Source organism: Lytechinus pictus, chromosome 7 (assembly GCF_037042905.1).
Source record: "Lytechinus pictus isolate F3 Inbred chromosome 7, Lp3.0, whole genome shotgun sequence".
Taxonomy (NCBI): domain Eukaryota; kingdom Metazoa; phylum Echinodermata; class Echinoidea; order Temnopleuroida; family Toxopneustidae; genus Lytechinus; species Lytechinus pictus.
The window spans coordinates 38,508,284-38,528,451 of NC_087251.1; the positions used below are offsets into that span (position 1 = coordinate 38,508,284).

Here is a 20,168-nt window from a genome sequence, read left to right on the forward strand (position 1 = left end):
ATTATTGGTTAAATATGTGAGCAGTCCCACCTCATGTATTGCAAAATGAAAGCAGATTTCTGGATGCTTTACATTGTATACATTTAAATTCAAAATGCTTGTAGATTCTATAATCTCTTTGTTCAATATATTTTGATTATGTACAGAGCGTGCTGCATGAATATTCTCCCCTCCTCCCTTATAATGTGTAATTATTGTACAGTGCTTGGAAGTGGTTCTATAGTTCAGGTATTTTTACTTCAGCTTTTTTCTGTTGCATGATTGATAAAAAAAGGTGTTGTTACTTTTCATTTTTGTTGTCGTCTATCCTTCTTGTTCTTGCTTAAAGTATATATCCTTGTAAATAATGAGTTTGTATACATGCACATGAAATGGTTGAAATAAACATGTGAGTATGAAATGAAGGCTATACTCTGTGGTACTCATTCATTTTCAAATGTACGTTGATAAGAAAGAGTGAAGATATCGAGAGAAGGAAGGAGGTAGAGGAAACAGAAAAGGAAAGAGATCAAGAGAGAAAGAGGGAGCAAAAAGAGGGAGAAACAAGAATATAGAGAGATAATGAAAGAGAGAGAGAAGAAGTAGAAAGTAACGTGAATGAATTACAGAGAGAATCGGAGAAAGAAAAGAATGAAGAGAAAGGAGGAAAGATAAATGAGAGTGAAGAGAGAGAGGGAGGATCAAGACAGAAAGGGAGGAAAAAAGGAGAAAGAAACGATCAAATGAAGCAAATGAAAGGAAGAGAATGGGAAACAAAAATTATGAAGAAAACAAAGTTAAGGTATGTAGAATTCTAGAGAGAGGGAAAGAAGAGAAAGAAGCAGGAGGGAGAAGAAAATGTTGGAATAAGAGGGAAATAAGCAAATAAAGAGTAAGAGAGAAAAGTGAGGGAAAAGAAAATTAAAAGAAGCAAGATACTGGAGAGGAAAAAAAATGGGGAAAAGAGACGAAAAAAATACCAAAATGAAGAAAAAGAAAGAAGAGCGCCGAAAACAAGAAAAAAAAAATAATAGAGCAGATGGTGATAGAAGGGGCCGGAAAGATAAGAAAATGAGAAACAAATAGAAGGAATGTGAGGGAAAATTGAAAAGATTGAAGAGAGTGAGAGATGGAAGAAGGAGAAACAATAGAAAGAGAGAGAGAGATACATGAAGATAGAGGAGAGAGGGGGAATGAGAGTGAAGACAAATTAGAGAAGATGGGAGAACAAGAAAAAGAAGATAATCGAGAAAAAGAAAGAGAGAAATACAAGAATTAAAAAGAAAAGTGAGAGTGGGAGAGACAAAAAATAATAATCGAAAGAGAAAAAGAAAGATAGAAAAGGGAAGAACCATGAACCTGCAATGACATAGTTGGGTGAGCTTGGACTGACATATCAGACTGTTAGTGGAAATCCGAAACTAAAAGAAAGAGTCAGATGTAGCAAATAATTAACAAAGATAAAGATCGCACGGATTGGTGCACAAGAGAAACAAAGAATGATGTAGAGAGACGGGGTGGGGGCAAAGTAACGGAATTGGTTTAGAATGTGCCAAGTTCCATTAATAATTATTTTTCGTAGATAAAAATTAGCTGTCATATTGATGTTATCATTATTTTGATTATTTTTTAATGATATTTGTTATCATCATTAACATCGTCATCATCATCATCATCAGTGGCGGAGGCTTATTATAATCACTCGGGTCGCGTTCGCGTTCGAAATCACTCGGGTCGCGTTCGAAATCACTCGGGTTTGGGATTTTTGGCGATTTTTTTTTATTTCGATGCGATTTTTTTTATAACGGTGTCTTCAATGGGACAAACACGCTGGGAAAATGAAATGAAATTGAAATTCTAGTTTCGTGTTAAGCTGACAAGTGCCTCAAATAAAATGCACCCGCCTACTGCTTAATATAACAAACAAGCAAATCAGACATGTGGCTCAACTATCCTAGAATACATCCAGACTTCTACTGTTTTTATACGAGGACTCCGAGTCGGAACTTGCCATATCTGCCACATCGATATGACATCGTCATTCCCATGTGCGGACATGCATGCCTGCATGCAATGGCCCCAAGGCGGAACCCGGCCACGGTCGGACACGGCGTGCATCGGTAGCATGGAGCAAGGTAACGTGAGTCGAGCCGAGTTAGATCCCACGTTACAGTGCCAGTCAGTCCGCAGCTCGTCCAAAAGTATTTAATTCAGCGGTATGCATAGCCAGCCATCCGTGGTTTAATGCATATATACGTAATTAGACCAAGAGCTTCGGTCTCTGCAATGTTCGTTGTTCCGCTGAACTCCGATAGCTCCACTCACCAATACAGAGACGGAAGTTCTAGCTCGATCTGTACAGGGACTCAATGGCCATATGTTTATGCATTAAGTTCCAATAAAACGGGGAAGTGAAGTTGCGCGACAGCCGAAGCAATTAGTTACTGTTGTTTCCCCTTTTAAGTTTATTTTCCCTTTTTTGGTGCATTTTAGGACAAAACGGAATGATAATCTTTATTTGATACAGTTCTTTTCATATATTTTTATGAAATAAAGACAAAAATCGATGAGCGCCGTCTGGGGGATTTTGCATTGTTAACCCCGTAATGATGGTTGCACCATAGCGAGCCGTCTGTGTACGAGGAGAAATAAAAATGTTAAAAAACTCGAAACAGACGGCTACCAGCTGTCTAATACGTAATGAGCTTTGAGGACGATCTTTCCGATAGGCGTTTTAAAATTCTGCTCTTAATCACTGTCCATTTCTCATAAAATTTGTCTTATTTTATAGATTAAATGGCCATATCATGTTTTAAGTAACTGGAGACTTAAAAATTTCCCTACCTAAATTCTCGAAACATTGCATTAGGTGATGTGCTTAATTGATCTTCTTTGTGCTCGCGTGCCAAACGTATACGTTGAGCTGAACGGGGATCAGTCTTTCTCTCTCTCTGTCTCTCCTACCTTTCCGAAATTAAAACGGTCCCTCGATCGGACATAGTTATTCAGACGCAGGCCAAATAATGCTCTGACAACCAAACTAACTTTTCGTCAGCATCAGTAAAAATGTGAATGGGCTTTTAAAAACTAATACTAAAACTGATCTAAAATTGATCTTAGATCGATCTTAAAATTGATTTTGGAAATCGATTTTAAATTAATTTTAAAATCGTAATTGTACCTGTTCTAATTAACCGATTTTAAAATCGGCTCCCGATTTTACCACAATCGGCGATCACCTGCCAATCTTCGATCATGCCCCTTGAAGGGAAAATCGGATATAAAATATCGGCGTAGATCACGTTACCTTGCTCCATGCTACCGATGCACGCCGTGTCCGACCGTGGCCGGGTCCCGCCTTGGGGCCATTGCATGCAGGCATGCATGTCCGCACATGGGAATGACGATGTAATATCGATGTGGCAGATATGGCAAGTTCCGACTCGGAGTCCTCGTATAAAAACAGTAGAAGTCTGGATGTATTCTAGGATAGTTAAGCCACATGGCTGATTTGCTTGTTTGTTATGTTAAGCAGTAGGCGAGTGCATTTTATTCAAGGCACTTGCCGGCTTAACACGAAACTAGAATTTCAATTTCATTTCATTTTCCAAGCGTGTTTGTCCCATTGAAGACATCAAATCGCATCGAAATAAAAAAAATCCCAAACCCGAGTGATTACGAACGCGACCCGAGTGATTTCGAACGCGAACGCGACCCGAGTGATTATAATAAGCCGTGGCGGACCGTGACCCGGAGGAGACAAAGCATTGGAGGGGCACTGTATTCTTTGTGAACAATGCTGTGCCCCTCCAATGCTTTGTCTCCTCTGGGTCACGGTCCGCCACTGATCACAATATCCGTAGCACAGTATTTCAATCATTATCGTCGTCGTCATTGGTAATCTTTTCATTATCATTACAGAGATAGTAGAGAAAAAGAATGAAAGGAAAAGGGACTAGGAGTAGAAAGGGCAACGAGAGGGAGAATTAAAGAGAGAGATAGAGAGGGAGGGGTTTCGCGTTCAGGCCGGGTCAAGGAAGAATAAAATTAAAGACAATGAATGGAAGAGAGGACGGGGGAGACAATGGAGACATGACTTTAAAGAGAAAAGATGAAGCAAATGAAATCATAGCCTACATGTATATACAGGGGCCGATCAAAATACAGTAACGAAGAAATGGATCGATTCCTGATATTGTCCTTCTTGATTTTATTTTATTTATTTATTTCTGCATTCACATCAGTATCAGAATTACAAAAATACATGTACATATATACAATATATACAAAGCACCAGCGTACCTACGGGGGGGGGGGCAGAGGGGGCAGACTGCCTCCCCTGACGAGTCACAACCCATGCAAGAGACATATCCCTGCCCCCCTGACGAGTCTTGAAGACCCTTTTTTTTTTTTGCTTGTCAAATTTTTTTCTGGTACGAAATCTTTTATTTGTGGTTGAAGACCTTTTTTTTTTTGTGTCAAATATTTTGGCGGACGAGATCCTTATTTGTGGTTGAAGACCTTTTTTTTTTTTTTTGCTTGTCAAATTTTTGGGCGGACGAATTTGCCCCCCCCCCCCCCCCTGTGGAAAATCCTAGGTACGCCACTGATACAAAGGTAATATATATGACAAAATAATAATAGTCGTATAGTATAAATAGTGTAAATAAATATCAACAAGATGTATTATACATTTTTCAAAACAAGATTATCTAAAGGAATGTAGGAGACCGCCACCGTGAGCGATTAGGCTTGATGATGATGGAGGCCTCGTAAAGGTTCATATGTAGTTCTTCATTGATCAAGTGGGTGCGGTGCAGGTGTAGGTGCAGGTGCGGTAGAGAGCAGTTGAGATATTAACTTGAAGAGGGGGCTGCATAAGATGTAATAATGTTACGTTTAATAGTAGCTTTCAAGGAGTAAATTGTTGAACATGATTTAATTTTGTCTGGAAGATTGTTCCAAATATCGGGAACAATATCATCATCTTCTTTTTTTTTTAGTAGAAAACAACCCAAACTAGAATAAGGCCAAAACTATTCAATCCAAAGAAGGACTTGATTTTTAAAGTTAATTTAATTACGAAAAAAATACAAGCAAAATAAATGAGAGAGGGAGATAAACAGGGATGGCAGCAGTAGCGTATACGCATGATTTTTGAAAGGGGGTTCAAGCTGAATCAATAGCTGACAAGAAAAAAAAGGTCTTCATCAAAAATTTGAGGTCATTTGGTACCAATTGATTTATTGGGGGGGGGGGGGGTTGAACCCCTGTGACCACCTCTCTGCGTAAAAATGGGTTTTAATACCCCCCCCCCTGCGTATGCCACTGGGCCATGGCAGGACCAGTGTTGATTGGTTCAGCGAATTCAAAGCCAAAGACAATTCAACATAGAAAATAAAATGATGAACAATAATAGGTAAATTATCCAGGATTTTACAACAATAATAAAGCTTAAAAGGATATAGATTAGTCATTTGGAAGATGGAACTATATATTAAAGGAGAATGAAACCCTTGAAACTAGCTGAATCCATATCAAAGAGAAAAATCAAAGAAACATATTGTTGAAAGTTTGAGGAAGATTGAATGAATAATAAGAAAGTTATGAGCATTTGAATATTGAGATCACTAGTGCCATGTAGATCCTCCTATCGGCAATGCGACCAAGATCTGTGATATCACACACGTACAACTCCCTCATTACTTTAGTACTTATTTCACTTATATTCTCACTTTTATAGAGTCTATCACAAGGTTAGGTGTTTTCTTCATGAGATGACAAGTACAGAGGTTTCACAACATTATATCATTGATGAATCGTTTGTCATATGATTAAAATGAGCAAAAAGAGATGTTTTGGGGTATATTTTCAGGGTCCGAATGGGAGAGTTGTACGTGTGTGACATCACAGATCTTGGTCGCATTGCCAATGGGAGGATCTCCATAGCATTAGTGATCTCGACATTCAAATGCTCATAACTCTTTTATTGCTAGTCCTATTTTACTCAAAGTTTTGTTGATCTTATTCTTTGATTTTTCTGCTTTCACAAAAGCTAACTTGCTCCAAGAGTTTCATTCTCCTTTAAGGACAGCGTGTAAATTTTGTCATAAGTACCGGTGTAATTTATTCTTTTCATTGTTTGTACGGTAATCAAAGCTACCGTAGCTTAAAATGAAAATAGAGATGGTCGATGCGAGCATGCACTGCACTGGGGCATTTAGCAAAAGTTGATAAAAAGTGAAATGTTTGGCTATTCCTTCTAATATGGCGAGATTTTTATCTGCAGAAGCATCATTTGAAGATATTGATGACTGGTTCAAGATTGGCAAGGCCAAGCCATCATTCCCAGCTGCAATTTCCGCCAGTGCAACGGGAGGATCTGGAAAGTTGCGAACGGAGCGCTACGAGGAGTCACTGCGGAAGACACGGGCGAGGCAAGGCTTACAATCCCGGTAAAAACAAAACGTGTTCTCAGCTCTGCAGCTGCATATGGTGCAGACTGCAGGGGCCGATTGCACCAAAGGGTCTTTCCAAGGACCGTCTTTCGTGTCGCCCATCTTTTATGATGCGCTATAAGCGGGGTGTTTCTGAAATTTATGATAAACAAATACAATTCGTAAGCTTGCTTTTAAATCAAATTTTATACAATTTTGTGAGATATCATTATCAGTTATCACATCATTTTATAAACAAATATTTTGTTTATTTTAACGGACGAATTAAATATGTTTGCAGATAATTTATTTGAAATGCGTTTCACATGGCGCATCATAAAAAATGGGCGACACGAAAGACGGTCCTTGCAAAGACCCTTTTGGCAATCGGCCCCAGGACTTACTGCGAGGGGGCGGAAAGAGTTCCTCTTGCGACAGCCACCCAAAATAACAAAATATTGTCTTGACTTCCGGTTCATTCAATTCCTGTTTCTCTAGATTTTGTCTCGCCTGCATAGCAGAGCGAGCCTGCGCTGCTTTTCCGACGGCGGTGGCGACGGCAGTGTCGTCAACATTTAAATCTTAACCAGGTCCAGGGACAGGGCACTCATTCAATGAACAAGGTTTTTGTTTTTGAAATGTCATAACTTAGAAAGTATATAGACCTAGTTCATGAAACTTGGACATAAGGGTAATCGAGTATTACTGAACATCCTGCCTGAGCTGAGGTTCAGGTCACATGACTAAGGTCAAAGGTCATTTAGGTTCAATGAACTTGCATGTAGACCATGTTGGGGAATCAAAGACAATATCTAAAATCTTAACCAAGGTTAAGTTTTTGAAATGTTGTCATAACTTGGAAAGTATATGGACCTAGTTCATGAAACTTGGAGATAAGGATAATAGTGTATCCCTGAACATCCTGCGCAAGTTTCAGGTCACATGATCAAGGTCAAAGGTCATTTAGGGTCAACAAACTGATAATGTTGGGAGTATTTGTGGAATTGTCATAACTTTAAAAGTTTATGGATCTACACACGTAGTTCATGAAACAGACATAAGGGTAATCAAGTATGTTTTGCACAAATTTAGGTCACATGATCATGGTCAAAGTCATATTGGGTCATTGGACATAGTATTTTATTGAGTGTTTTCTTTTGTGAATAATTATTCAGTAGCTGTTTTCAAAGTCAGCACTGCTGCTATATCGAATCGCGAAATGCAGGCGAGACTGCCAGATGCGTTCCACTCGTTTGCGACAGCCACCCAAAATTGAAAATAAAGATGTGGAGAAGGTTCAAAATAATAAATCTAGGCCTAGCCCTAATATAGAACTTTATATGATGGGAGAGTTGCTTTATCCCGTCAAATTTTTTAGCAGGATCGAATGCGTGTAATTGTCCATAGACATCGGTTTATTTAGTCGGTGAAGGTAGGCAGGACAAAAAAACAAAAACAGCATTTGTACTAAAAAGCATTGCCTTAATATATTCTTTGTTTAATAGCATTATTATCACAGACATTGCTAAAAACTAACCTTAAAATTTCCTAAATAGTGAAAAATGAGGTTTAAATACTCCATAAAATCATGTATGCATAGTGGTCCATCCCTATATGCTATACTGTGTGGGCTAGTGGCTAAAAATAGGCATTTAAAAGTCTTTATGCTGACCTAGGACTGTGTGAGCCTCTGAAAGGAGTCATGGAAACATGTCACATCAATAGATAATCAACTTGGCTGCCAGAAAATGTGAAGATGTTGCTAAGTTTAAGTACATTGTTCACTCAAAATATAGAAAGAAAATTTGAGGCGAACTCACCTACTTTTTGGACACATGTCTACAGCACAAATCTAGTGCTAGTAAAGGGTCTGAAAGCCTAGACTAGTTGAAGTATCGGCTTATAATCGCTAGAAAACCCCTTTTAGTATCAGCGTTTCTCGCTAGCATAGCAAGAAGAATCTTGACTGCAGTTACAACAATGTGAGTTTGAGTCCCAGCTAAGGTAAGAAACACTATAAAAAAAAACGGAAAGAGTTCCTCTTGCGACAGCCACCCAAAATAACAAAATATTGTTGAGACTTCTGGTTCATTCACTTCCTGTTTCTCTATCGTTTTTTTTGGTGTTTCTTATCTTAGCTGGGACTCTAACTCATGTCATTGTGATTGCAGTCAAGATTCTTCCCACTATGCTAGCGAGAAGCACTGATACCGGAAGGGGTTTTCCCGGGGGGGGGGGGGGGTTACTCAGTATAAATGTATATGATGTGCCACGGTTGAGACCCCCATTTTCAGCCTAAATTTCCGTTCTAGAGCATCACCAATTCAGAAAGCCATAGAAATTCCCATTTTTATCCCGTTCCGGAGACCCTCAAATCTGTGATTTCTCGCTCCAAAGAGCGCCCATGATCTACCTGGCCAGTCAGAGCGGCGAGCTCGATCGGCGCGGAGCACTTAGGCCAGCCTACCGTAGCTCCCCGCGCCCGCAGCTAGCTTGCGCTGGCCCGATATGAATCTAGCAAGACGCGTGCGCATTTTCTTACATAGCCTAATGAGTTCTGGAGACCCCCGTTTTTTATGTGGTCCTTTCCAGAGCATTGCATTTTAAGCAATCATTGATCCAAGAGCCGTTCCGGAGAACCCCGTTTTAAGACCAAGATTTAGTTCCAGAGCCCCCTGTTTTCTAGTTGGCGCGGCACGTAGGTATGTTAAAATTTGAGTACCCCCCCTAGCAATCATAAGCCGATACCCCGACTTATCTAGGCTTTCAGACCCTTTACTGACTAAATAAACCAATGTCTATGGACAATTACTCACACTCGATTCTGTTAAAAAAATTGACGGAATAAGGCCAAGAGATAGTGATGAGAGCCCTAGCAAAGCAATCTTCTGAACCGGTTTCCTAATAAACCGGTTTACAGGAAACCAGTTAAAAAAAGTGGATGAGAACGGTGTCCTAGTACACCTTCAAGACCTAATTCCCTCTTAAGTATGGAGTGCTAATTACTTTTACCATTTGTATTTGTTTTTTTAAAAAGCCCAAAGCCTCAGCCAGTCCGCTCTCAGTCCTATGCAGAAAGATATCGGAAGGAATGGGAGGAGCAACAGCTGGAAGATGACGTATCAAACCTACACATTGAGGAGGACAAGCCCCTCCCTAGCAGTGCTATGTCAGGTAAGGTTTGATAATCTATTTTGGTTAATTTGCTATATTGAGATATTTAAATTATAGAGTGATAACTGTAGGAATTTTTTTTATTTGTGATTTTGATCTTAAAATTGTATTTCAATGTTTTTTTTTCCTGTAAATAAATAATACTTGCATTGGAATAATGAGGTTTGTGGATTTTCTTATGAATCAAGTGTTTGAAAATATAAACCAATAGACAGTTATGTATGTATATGAGAACTAGTGCTGTTGTCGGGAACAAAAATCCATGTCGACATGTCGCTTAAAAATTAATCCCGACATCGACAATGTCGACATGAAAAAGGGACCGTAATTTAGCCTAGGCTCCCTAACAAAAAAAATCATTCGATCGTGAAACATAACACTCTCAATCAAATGTATTCACCTTGACACGAGTGATATCCCCACACTAGATCTATATAATACAGGCTCAGTTCGGGAAACATTTTCACTAAGCTAGAGCGAATTCACTTCCAAAATCATTGATTAATCCACATTTTTTTCTGGAGAATCAAGTTTTTGTACCACGATCCGGTCTCGAAAGCATTGCGCAATAACGCTCGGAGCCAATTTTAGAATCACCAATTACAACAGTGATCATTGCGTATTATACGCTGGTACACATGTGCTGCAAACGCAAGCTCCTCAAATTGACAAAAAAAAATAATGAAAATCGACCGATAATTTCAGTATCACTTCCGTGGCGATCCGTGCAACGATCTCCAAACGAAGGAAGGGAAGTTTTCTGTGACTTTGAGATATGAAGTAAGCACTCAATTGCCGCGGTCACAACTTTGACAAAACACATGTTCGCTGCTGGCTCACGTTTATGTGAAAAGTAATGCATTGAGGAGCAACGTATTATCAAGCGATGGGTACATATTTCCGTGGATGGGTACGGTGAATGCTACTACGCTACGCTCGCTATAGCGCTAGATATAGATCTAGAGAGATCGTCGGGATCGAGGGTGGCTCGATCGGGCAGGCCGGCCCCGCACTGAGCTGACTTATTTCTGCTGCCGCGCAACTCGCAGGTATTCTTTTTTCATTTAATGCGCTGCTAAGCTGAATAAACCTTATAATCGCGCCAATTACTGTGGATAAATGCTTCCAACTTTTCAGCTAAGCTTTACACTCGTGACTTTAGGCTAGACCCTTTTTTATTTTATGTTTACATGTCGATGTGGGTGCGTGCATGTCGACATGTTGGAAACATTGAAAATCCTTTGTATGTCGACATCAATGTCGATATGAGGCCTATCGACAACAGCACTAATGAGAATGCACCTATTTCAAACATATTTTGATGAATGTCAATGTCTCATACTTTGATATACATTAATCTAACATATTTTGAAGCATGTTAACATCAAATATTTTGATGTATGTTAATGTCATATATTTTGATGTACAATAACATCACAGATTTGGAGAGTATGAGTGTTATGTCAGGAGCGAGACCAGTCTTGCCTGATGAGAAATCTGCTGAGGAAATGGTCAAGGCATATGACAATTACAACTTTGATCATACCTACAACGAAGAACTGCCCATTACCAAACACAAAGATCAGGTAAATTAGAATATTACAATATAAGTTCAATTTTTTTGTCCGTGTATTGTTTGTCTTAATTCAATTTGTGACATTCAAATGTCATGTTATGCATGGCCAATCATCTTAAAGATACTATAGTGATTCATGGAACTAAAGAAATAAATGGCATTTATCTGATCAAAATAAGCCTCATATCACCGGGGGCGTCATGGTCTAGTGGTTACGAATCTCGTCTTTCAATGAGAGGGACGTGGGTTCGAATCTCAGCCGCGGCATGTTTTCCTTCAGCAAGAAATGTATCCACATTGTGCTGCACTCAACCCAGGTGAGGTGAATGGGTACCCGGCAGGATTAATTCCTTGAATGCACCAAGCACCTTTAGCAGCTGGAGCTGCAGCAGGGGTAATACAGAGATGCCAACCCTCCCGATTTCATCGGGAGGCTCCCGAAAATTTATCCCAACTCCCGCCCTTACGATTGCCATCCTTATCCTCCCGAAATTACAATTTTTTTGCATTGATCAAATTGGATTGGAAGTACATATGTATCGTCTGCTAACTTTAGCATGTAGTAACTCCATTACGTTCACTGCTACTAAATTCTGTGTGAAAGGCAGACAAATAAGGAGCAGCGAAAAGCTGGTGCATGTGATATGCCCAACGGGAATCCACTGTGCACCAGGCCGGTAGGCCTGGCTAGCTTCGCGAGGCGTGTGCGCTCGGCCGCTCGCGGCAGCTGGATTTGTTGAGTCGTGCAGTGGAATATCGGTGTGTGATTTCGGTGTATTGATGGGTTGATATTGACACGAAAGGGCGGAAAATCAACAAAAGAAGACCAAGAAATGGTCTCAGAAGTATAAGACTGAATACAGTCTCCAGTACCCGTGTATTCGAAAAGAGGAATTTACCATGCATTTTGCACAATTTGCAGCGTGGATATTTCAGTTGAGCACGGAGGTCGTGATGATATTCGGAAGCACGTAGGGAGCAAACGGCATACGGACATTGCGAAGACGAGATCTTCGAGCTCCACTACTCACTAGTACCCTGTTGACTTAATAAAGAGGATAATTCCTCCTTATTATTATCTTTGAACAGGTAATTTTCTTTTATTGTCCCCTAATTTTTTTTTACATGTAAAAATGCATAGGCCCTATTTTATATTTTTTAAATTTGTATGTTAAAAAAGTGGGAACAATGATTTTTTAAAAACATGTGAAATGCTCCAAAATAAGGGTCAGATTGCACCAGAGAGCATCTAGAAACCCAGAGCTGGACCCCGGCCGCAAGGGTCGAGCGCTCCGCGCTCGAGGTGTGCGCTACGCGCACATAATTTAGTGTCAGTTGCAAATCCTCCCTAATTCTGATTTTCAAAAGTTGGCATCTCTGGTAATATATAGTGCGCCATTGAATAGGAAACTAGATTAATCGACGCCTCATAAATGCCAAATATCTATTTAAAGACAAATCTATGTGAGAGCTCATCTGGTATTCTACTTATAATTTCTGATGAGTTTCACTTTTTAATTTTAACTCTAACTGTATTACACATTATTTGCTCTCCTAGTATTACCCTCATATTCAATCCAACTTATGATATTCCCCCCCCCCTTTGATCTTTGATTTGCAGGGCCAAAACACTATGAAAGCAACTATTAAAACTTTAAAAGATTGTCACCAACCTCATTTAATCCCCTCTCTTATGCAGGTTCTAAACACCATGAAATCAACCGATATCACTTTAAAAAACGGTTGCCAACCTCATTTATGGGCTCTCTTTTCCGATCAAACTTGTACTATATTTTCCTTTTTACCTTGCAGGTTCTGAACACCATAGAAAGCAACCAGGTGACCATAATCCAGGGTTCTACTGGCTGTGGCAAGACAACCCAAGTACCGCAGTATATTCTTGATGATTACGTGTGTAAGAGGAAAAACTGTAACATTGTGGTGACACAGCCAAGAAAGATTGCAGCTATTAGTATTGCTCGCCGAGTGTGTGAGGAAAGAAGATGGCAACTTGGTAGTCTTGTTGGATACAAGGTAATGGAGATCTTTTCCAGGATTTGATTGTATTTATCGTAGAACAACCAAAGTATTTTGTTATACAGTCTTTATACGGAACCTTGAGTACACCCTATGAAATGTGAAGAAAAAAAACAGTGGATAGTATTCTAATAATTAAACCTAGGTTTATCCCTAGTCTAAACTAGAATTTTAAACCACACTTCTATGTAATGCTGGGCTTCATAATATTTCTTCAATATTGATGACTTTTATAATGTATCAATTAATTCATTGCATATTTTTGTATGTTCCTATTCTTCCCATTTCACAACTCAATTAATTTTTTACTACTTTTTGTCTCAGGATAAGAATAATTATTAATTGGTGAATGAGTTGACAACTGGCATTCCATAAAGGTGTGGTCTAAGTTAAACCAGGGCCCCATCTTACAAAGAGTTACGATTGATTGAATCAATGGAAATCCATCAGTGTCATAATTTTTTTCTACAGGAAATTTGCACAATATGCTTTGTGAACATAGAGAAACACACTGAATTGTCAAGAAAACAATGAATGTCATTTGAAATATATCATAGCTAGAAAATATTTAAAAAAAACGTCCATCATAGATGTTGACATTGATGGCTTTCCATAGTTGTGGTTGATTGGATCAAATGTAACTCTTTGTAAGACGGGGGCCCAGGTTTAACTGAAGTGTGGCTATCAGAATACCACCCAGTATAGTCAAACCTGCTTTAGCACCACGTGTTTATAAAGAAGTTTGTGGTAATATTCTCCCTTGAAACTTGTATTACATTTATCCTATTCATAAAGACCATATGGTCATTAAAATGGCAACTGGTACTTACAATAATGATAAAGTTTATTTTAATTATAAGTCTTGGGGGTGTTGCAAGAAAATATTTGCAATTAATCGCAAATATTCTGTTGCAATTTTACAATTGATAGATCACTTTTAACTATAGCAAATCAGATTACATTCCTTGTTTCATGGAGCAGATTAGCAATCAATCACAAATTTGCAATTAATTGCCCAGCATATGCTTGATTTCGGGAATGAAAATAGACTTGCAATTGATTGCAAGTTTCTTGCAACGCCCCATTAATGCGATGGGCCATGGAAGGCGTGTAGTCCGAAAAGTTATCTGATCCAACATCCTTCCTAGATTCTAATGGTTGGGTCTGATTTTAAACCATGGTATTAAACTGTCAAATAAAAAAGACTTGGGGGGTGTTTCACAAAGATTAAAGTATGACTGAAGTCGCACTTAAATGCCGACGCGTACATGATATACAAAGCTCGATCTAATCGATAGATAAGCAGTAGTGTGCGTCCTCATGACACGATCTGACCAATGCGGTCAAGCCTTTCATACCATACGCAACTCGGTATTTAAGTGCGACTTTAAGTCATGCTTAAATCTTTGTGAAACACCCCCCTTGTCGCACTAAACAAGTCCTTTCGTGAAACCCTCCCCTGATGTTGACTTCTGTGATCATTTGATTTCTCTTTCTCATGATATTTTTTGTATAGGTTGGTATGGACCGAACAACGTCTCCAGACACTAGGTTGACTTACGTGACTACAGGCGTTCTCCTTCAGAAACTCATCAACACAAAGAATATGAATGAGTACAGTCATATCATTTTAGATGAGGTATATATAACCCCTTTGCTATACCTTAAATAGTTATCGAAAGTTATATTATCTTTTTTAAGGTGTATGGGTGGGCTTGTATCCACTTGTTCTACAACCAGATGGTCTACTTTCCACTCTGTTTGAGGTAATTTTTTTGTGATAGACAATATCTCTTTTGTGTAGTAGATAAAGAAGAATCTGACCATAGGTCCATTTCATAAAAAATATAAATAATAACAACTTTACAATAACAGTTATAAGCTACTGAAATCGTTCAATCTGATTGGCTTATATACTAAATTTGTTATAGAAATTGTGCATTCGTTATTATAACAAGTCTTTGTGAAAAAGGACCCAGTAGATTTTACTCGTTTTGACAACGATTGCAGTGAAAAATGCGGTCGTAGTCAATCTAATGCAAGGATTTCAGTAGCTTTTGATAGTTGTCTGAGAAAAATCATTGATTATTTGTTTCATGAAATGCCTCCCTTGTGCTTACCAGGTTCATGAAAGAGATCTAGATACAGACTTTGCTATGCTGGTTGTAAGGAAACTACAGCGTACTTGCTCCAGGCATGTTAAGGTTAGTACAGTGTAAGTGGTCAATTGAGTATCAGTATTGTATTGTTTTATGCCTCTTTCCACAGGAAACATTATTTAAAAAAATATATTTTTTGAATTATTGCATTTTTTCATTATGAGAATTACACCATATACGAATAAAAATCATTAAAAAAAAATCACTATTATGTACAAACATACATACAAAATGATAATGAAATAAAAAAAAATGTTACAAACATTTTGTTTTGCAGTCATCCCTCCTGTTTTTGTTTTGTTCTGTTTTTCTTAATATTCTTAAATTGTTTGTAGCAGATTTTAGGATGATTCAATAAAAGATATGCATTCCATTTGGGAAATTTACAGGCGATTGGGGCTGTGATGTGAGAGTGACATTGCCACCCCCCCCTGTATTTTCTACGCTGGTTTTTATTTTCTGTTCTGATTCTTTTACCATCATTGCTATGACAGGTGATTCTGATGTCGGCTACCATTGATGTGTCTCTGTTTGGAGAATACTTTGCCCTCCCAGTGAGAGGATCACTAGAGATGCCACCTGTTGTCAGTGTAGAAGGGAAGGTCTTTGACGTAGAGGAAGCGTACCTTGATAACCTCACCAGGTTTGGACTGGTAAGAACCCAGGGAATAGAACGATAAAAATACAATTTCCTGTGCAGAATAAAGTGCCATTCCTATATAAAACCTCTTAAATCTACGCTAATCATTATACCCACTCTAAATTGGCAATGTGATGAAAACAACAAAAATCACTGTTTTAAATTGCAAATTGGCAACTCTCCCAGTGAGATAATCACTAGATATGCCTCCTGTTGTCAGTGTAGAAGGGAAGGTCTTTGACATAGAGGAAGCGTACCTTGATAACCTCACCAGCTTTGGACTGGTAAGAACCCAGGGAATAGAATGATGAAAATACCATTTACAGTGCAGAATAAAGTGCCATTCCTAGATAAAACCTCTTAAATCTACGCTAATCATTATACCCACTCTAAATTGGCAATGTGATGAAAACAACAAAAATCAATGTGTTAAATTGCAAATTGGCAACTCTCCCAGTGAGATAATCACTAGATATGCCTCCTGTTGTCAGTGTAGAAGGGAAGGTCTTTGACGTAGAGGAAGCGTACCTTGATAACCTCACCAGGTTTGGATTGGTAAGAACACGTTAAAGCCAGTCTATAGCTTTGATGAATTCTTATGCCTCTGCCCTCCGTAGGTGGTGCTGGAGGTATTATGTTTTCTGGTAGTCAATCCGTCCGTCTTGCTTTTGTTTTCATGATTACTCAAGAACAAAAATAAGTAAATAGTTCATCTTAAATCCTAATACAGTATCCTACCAAAATCAATATCTAATTCATTTTTCACTTCAGCTTGTCTGAACATGTTACGACTGTTCATTTAGGTAGCCTACCTCTCAAGAAATAAGTACACAGTAAGCTACAGACTGCCACATTGGCTACCTGTTTCTGATAGAATACATTATCGAATACTTGTTCAAACCTATAAATCTCTGTCAACCACACTACCTTCTTACATTTCTTCATTATTTCAGCAACAAAGATCTACCTACTCTCTTCGTTCTGCAGCTGCTCCTTCCTATGTCATTCCAAAATCCAGAAAACAGGCCGGTTTCAACTCCTTTCAATCTCTTGCCCCCCGTCTTTGGAACAAACTCCCTCCATCTCTTCGAAACCTCTCTTGACCTCTTCAAAAAACATCTCAAAACACACTTATATAACCATAAACCTTAACTTGTCTTATGCAATCAATAGTGCTTTGTATCCTCTGGAAAAAGCGCTATATAAATCCAATTATTATATCACAAATACCATTCCATTCCATTGAAGTTTATGATTATTTTTGTTGTTGTGTATAGGTCCCACGTCATAGACCTGAAATGATGCCAACAATCTACAAGGAGACCTATGATTTAGCCAAGAACTTGGTCTGTAACTTTGACAACATGGAGAGACAGGAACAAGGGTGAGGAATTTCTTACCAGGGGCTGATATCACAAATCTGAGTGATTAATCGTATGCTTGATTTCTATGATTGATTGTACATTGTAGCCCATGGAATCAATTGTAGAAAAATGTGATACGATCATTGCTAAGCTTTGTGTTACGGACCCCTAGGGTTGATATCACAAAGTTGAGTGATTGATCATAGGCCTGATCCCTTTAATTGATTACATCGATTTATTGTGTTTGATCAATCATAAAGTTAACCCCCATGATCATTCACTAAACTTTATGCCACTGGCCCGTATTCTGAAGTCGGGTTTAACTTAAACCCAGGTTTGAAGTTGTGGTTTAAGTATGGAGAGCCAATTGGAGCATAAATCCCTAACAGTAAACATTCAGTTTTTGTCTCGCCTGCATAGCAGAGCGAGACTATAGGCGCCGCTTTTCCGACGGCAGCGGCGGCGGCAGCGGCGTCAACATCAAATCTTAACCTAAGGTTAAGTTTTTGAAATGACATCATAACTTAGAAAGTATATGGACCTAGTTCATGAAACTTGGACATAAGGTTAATCAAGTATTACTGAACATCCTGCCTGAGTTTCAGGTCACATGACCAAGGTCAAAGGTCATTTAGGGTCAATGAACTTAGACCATGTTGGGAAAATTATTTTCAAAATCTTAACCGAAGGTTAAGTTTTTGAAATGACATCATAACTTAGAAAGTATATGGGGACCTAGTTCATGAAACTTAGGCATAAGGTTAATCAAGTATAAGTGAACATCCTGCTCGAATTTCAGGTCACGTGACCAAGGTCAAAGGTCATTTAGGGTCAATGAACTTTGGTCAAGTTGGGGGTATTTGTTGAATTACTATCATAACTTTGAATATTTATGGATCTAGTCCATGAAACTTGGACATAAGGTTAATCAAGTATTAGTGAACATCCTGCCTGAGTTTCAGGTCACATGACCAAGGTCAAAGGTCATTTAGGGTCAATGAACTTTGGCCAAGTTGGGGGTATTTGTTGAATTACCATCATAACTTTGAAAATTTATGGATTTAGTTCATAAAACTTGGACATTAGGTTAATCAAGTACCACTGAATATCCTGTGCGAGTTTCTGGTCACATGACCATGGTCAATGGTCATTTAAGGTCAATGAACTTTGGCCGTGTTGGGGGTATTTGTTGAATTACCATCCTAACTCTGAAAGTTTATGGATCTAGTTCATAAAACTTCGGATATAAGAGTAATCAAGCATCACTGAACATCCCCTGTGAGTTTCAGGTCACAAAACCAAGTCAAAGGTCAGTTAAGGTCAATAAACTTAGGCCATGTTGGGGTAATTGTTGAAGTGCCATCATAACTTTGAAAGTTTATAGATAGAGTGAATGAAATGTGGACATGGGTGTAGTTGACAGTCTTAAGTCTCCGTTCAAATGTCATTTATGGTCAATGAACGTGGTATTATGTCATTATATGAATTATGTTTTTGTGAATAATTATTTTATAGTAGTTTTCAAAGTTAGCACTGCTGCTATATTAAATTGCGTAATGCAGGCGAGACTGCCAGAGGCGTTCCACTTGTTTAACTCATATGACACCCAAATTGTTCATAATTGTCTAGGAAGTATAAGTAAATGATTTTCTTCACCATCGATGAATCAGGAAAGAGCACAGTAAACATAAGAAACATGCGAATTAATGAAAAGAATTGACACTTTTGGCTTCCCATAATTATAGCACAGAGTTAGACCATGGTCTAAGTTTTTTTATTTTTTTTTAAACATTTGTTTGGTAAAAGGAATCTACGTAAATAGCAAGTTCTGCTAGTGAGATGTAGACCCTTTGTTAGACTATTTACAATATAAACACACTTGAATTATTTAGCATGATATAGCATGAAATAATACAACTAGAAATATCTTATTATCTTACGGTTTGGTGCTTTTGAATAAAACTGAATACATGTAAGTAACTTAAGCGCAAGTTAAACCTGACTTCAGAATACGGGCCACTGGGTCTAAGTTAAGAGGCCTAGTTTTGTTAGCCCATTTTTGTCCTGTTGTACTCTTGGTTGAATGATCCTTAAGGAGTGGAGATTGGGCTTACATTGTGTGCGAGCAAGTCGGGGGGAGGGGGGGATGATATATCTTTTAAGTGCTCAGAGATGTCGTTCCAATGTATTAGACACTAAATTATAGCAGAATGTTATCATCAGCAATGATTCAAAGACTTATTCAACATGGCATCATCTTGGTAATGAAATCATTTTGAGATTGAGTAGAGATACCAGTAATTGCAATTTCACTATATCATCTGCCATCAAGTTTATTTTGACCGTTATGATGTTTGTTTTGAGCAGGTGGGGCCTTGTTACAACTGATAATCTCGCACCAACGCATAATGTCGCAGATTGCGACATGCCAAGAGCGTCCAACGCATAATATCGCAGTCAACGCATAATGTAGTTTTTCTAACGCATAACGTCACATGTCGCAACGCATAATGTCGCAGCAAATTGTCAACGCATAATGTCACATGTCGCAACGCATAATGTCACAGCGGTATTTTCTTCAGGACTCGAGCTACAGATAAGATATAAAATATGCTTTCACTAAGTATTTTGAGACACGAGAAAGAGAATTAAGTGATTTGGAAATCAGTATTACTCTTTGTATGGATATTTATCGGTTTGTTGCCATTTTGTCTACTGCCTTTTTCCCCACTATCGCATGGTCTGATACCATTTCGTCTACCATTAGTTAGTCAACTATCAACATAGTCCAATAACCATTTC

The 20,168-nt window shown here is 38.5% G+C and overlaps 1 protein-coding gene across 2 annotated transcripts in view; it reads left to right on the forward strand.

The window, feature by feature from the left end:
• The first annotated feature begins 2,255 nt into the window (after positions 1–2,255).
• The window catches only part of LOC129264464 (ATP-dependent RNA helicase TDRD9-like), a 70,802-nt gene continuing 52,889 nt past the window's right edge, over positions 2,256–20,168 (forward strand). The window contains exons 1-9 of one of the 2 annotated variants that reach the window (XM_064102640.1): positions 2,256–2,412; positions 6,269–6,434; positions 9,454–9,590; positions 11,031–11,176; positions 12,979–13,200; positions 14,720–14,842; positions 15,327–15,407; positions 15,857–16,015; positions 17,280–17,386. In XM_064102640.1, the coding sequence (XP_063958710.1) occupies positions 9,584–9,590; positions 11,031–11,176; positions 12,979–13,200; positions 14,720–14,842; positions 15,327–15,407; positions 15,857–16,015; positions 17,280–17,386 (845 nt within the window). In that variant the 5' untranslated portion in view covers positions 2,256–2,412; positions 6,269–6,434; positions 9,454–9,583. Of the gene's footprint in view, positions 2,413–6,149; positions 6,435–9,453; positions 9,591–11,030; positions 11,177–12,978; positions 13,201–14,719; positions 14,843–15,326; positions 15,408–15,856; positions 16,016–17,279; positions 17,387–20,168 lie in introns of those variants that run through there. The other variant, XM_054902345.2, reaches the window with a different exon arrangement.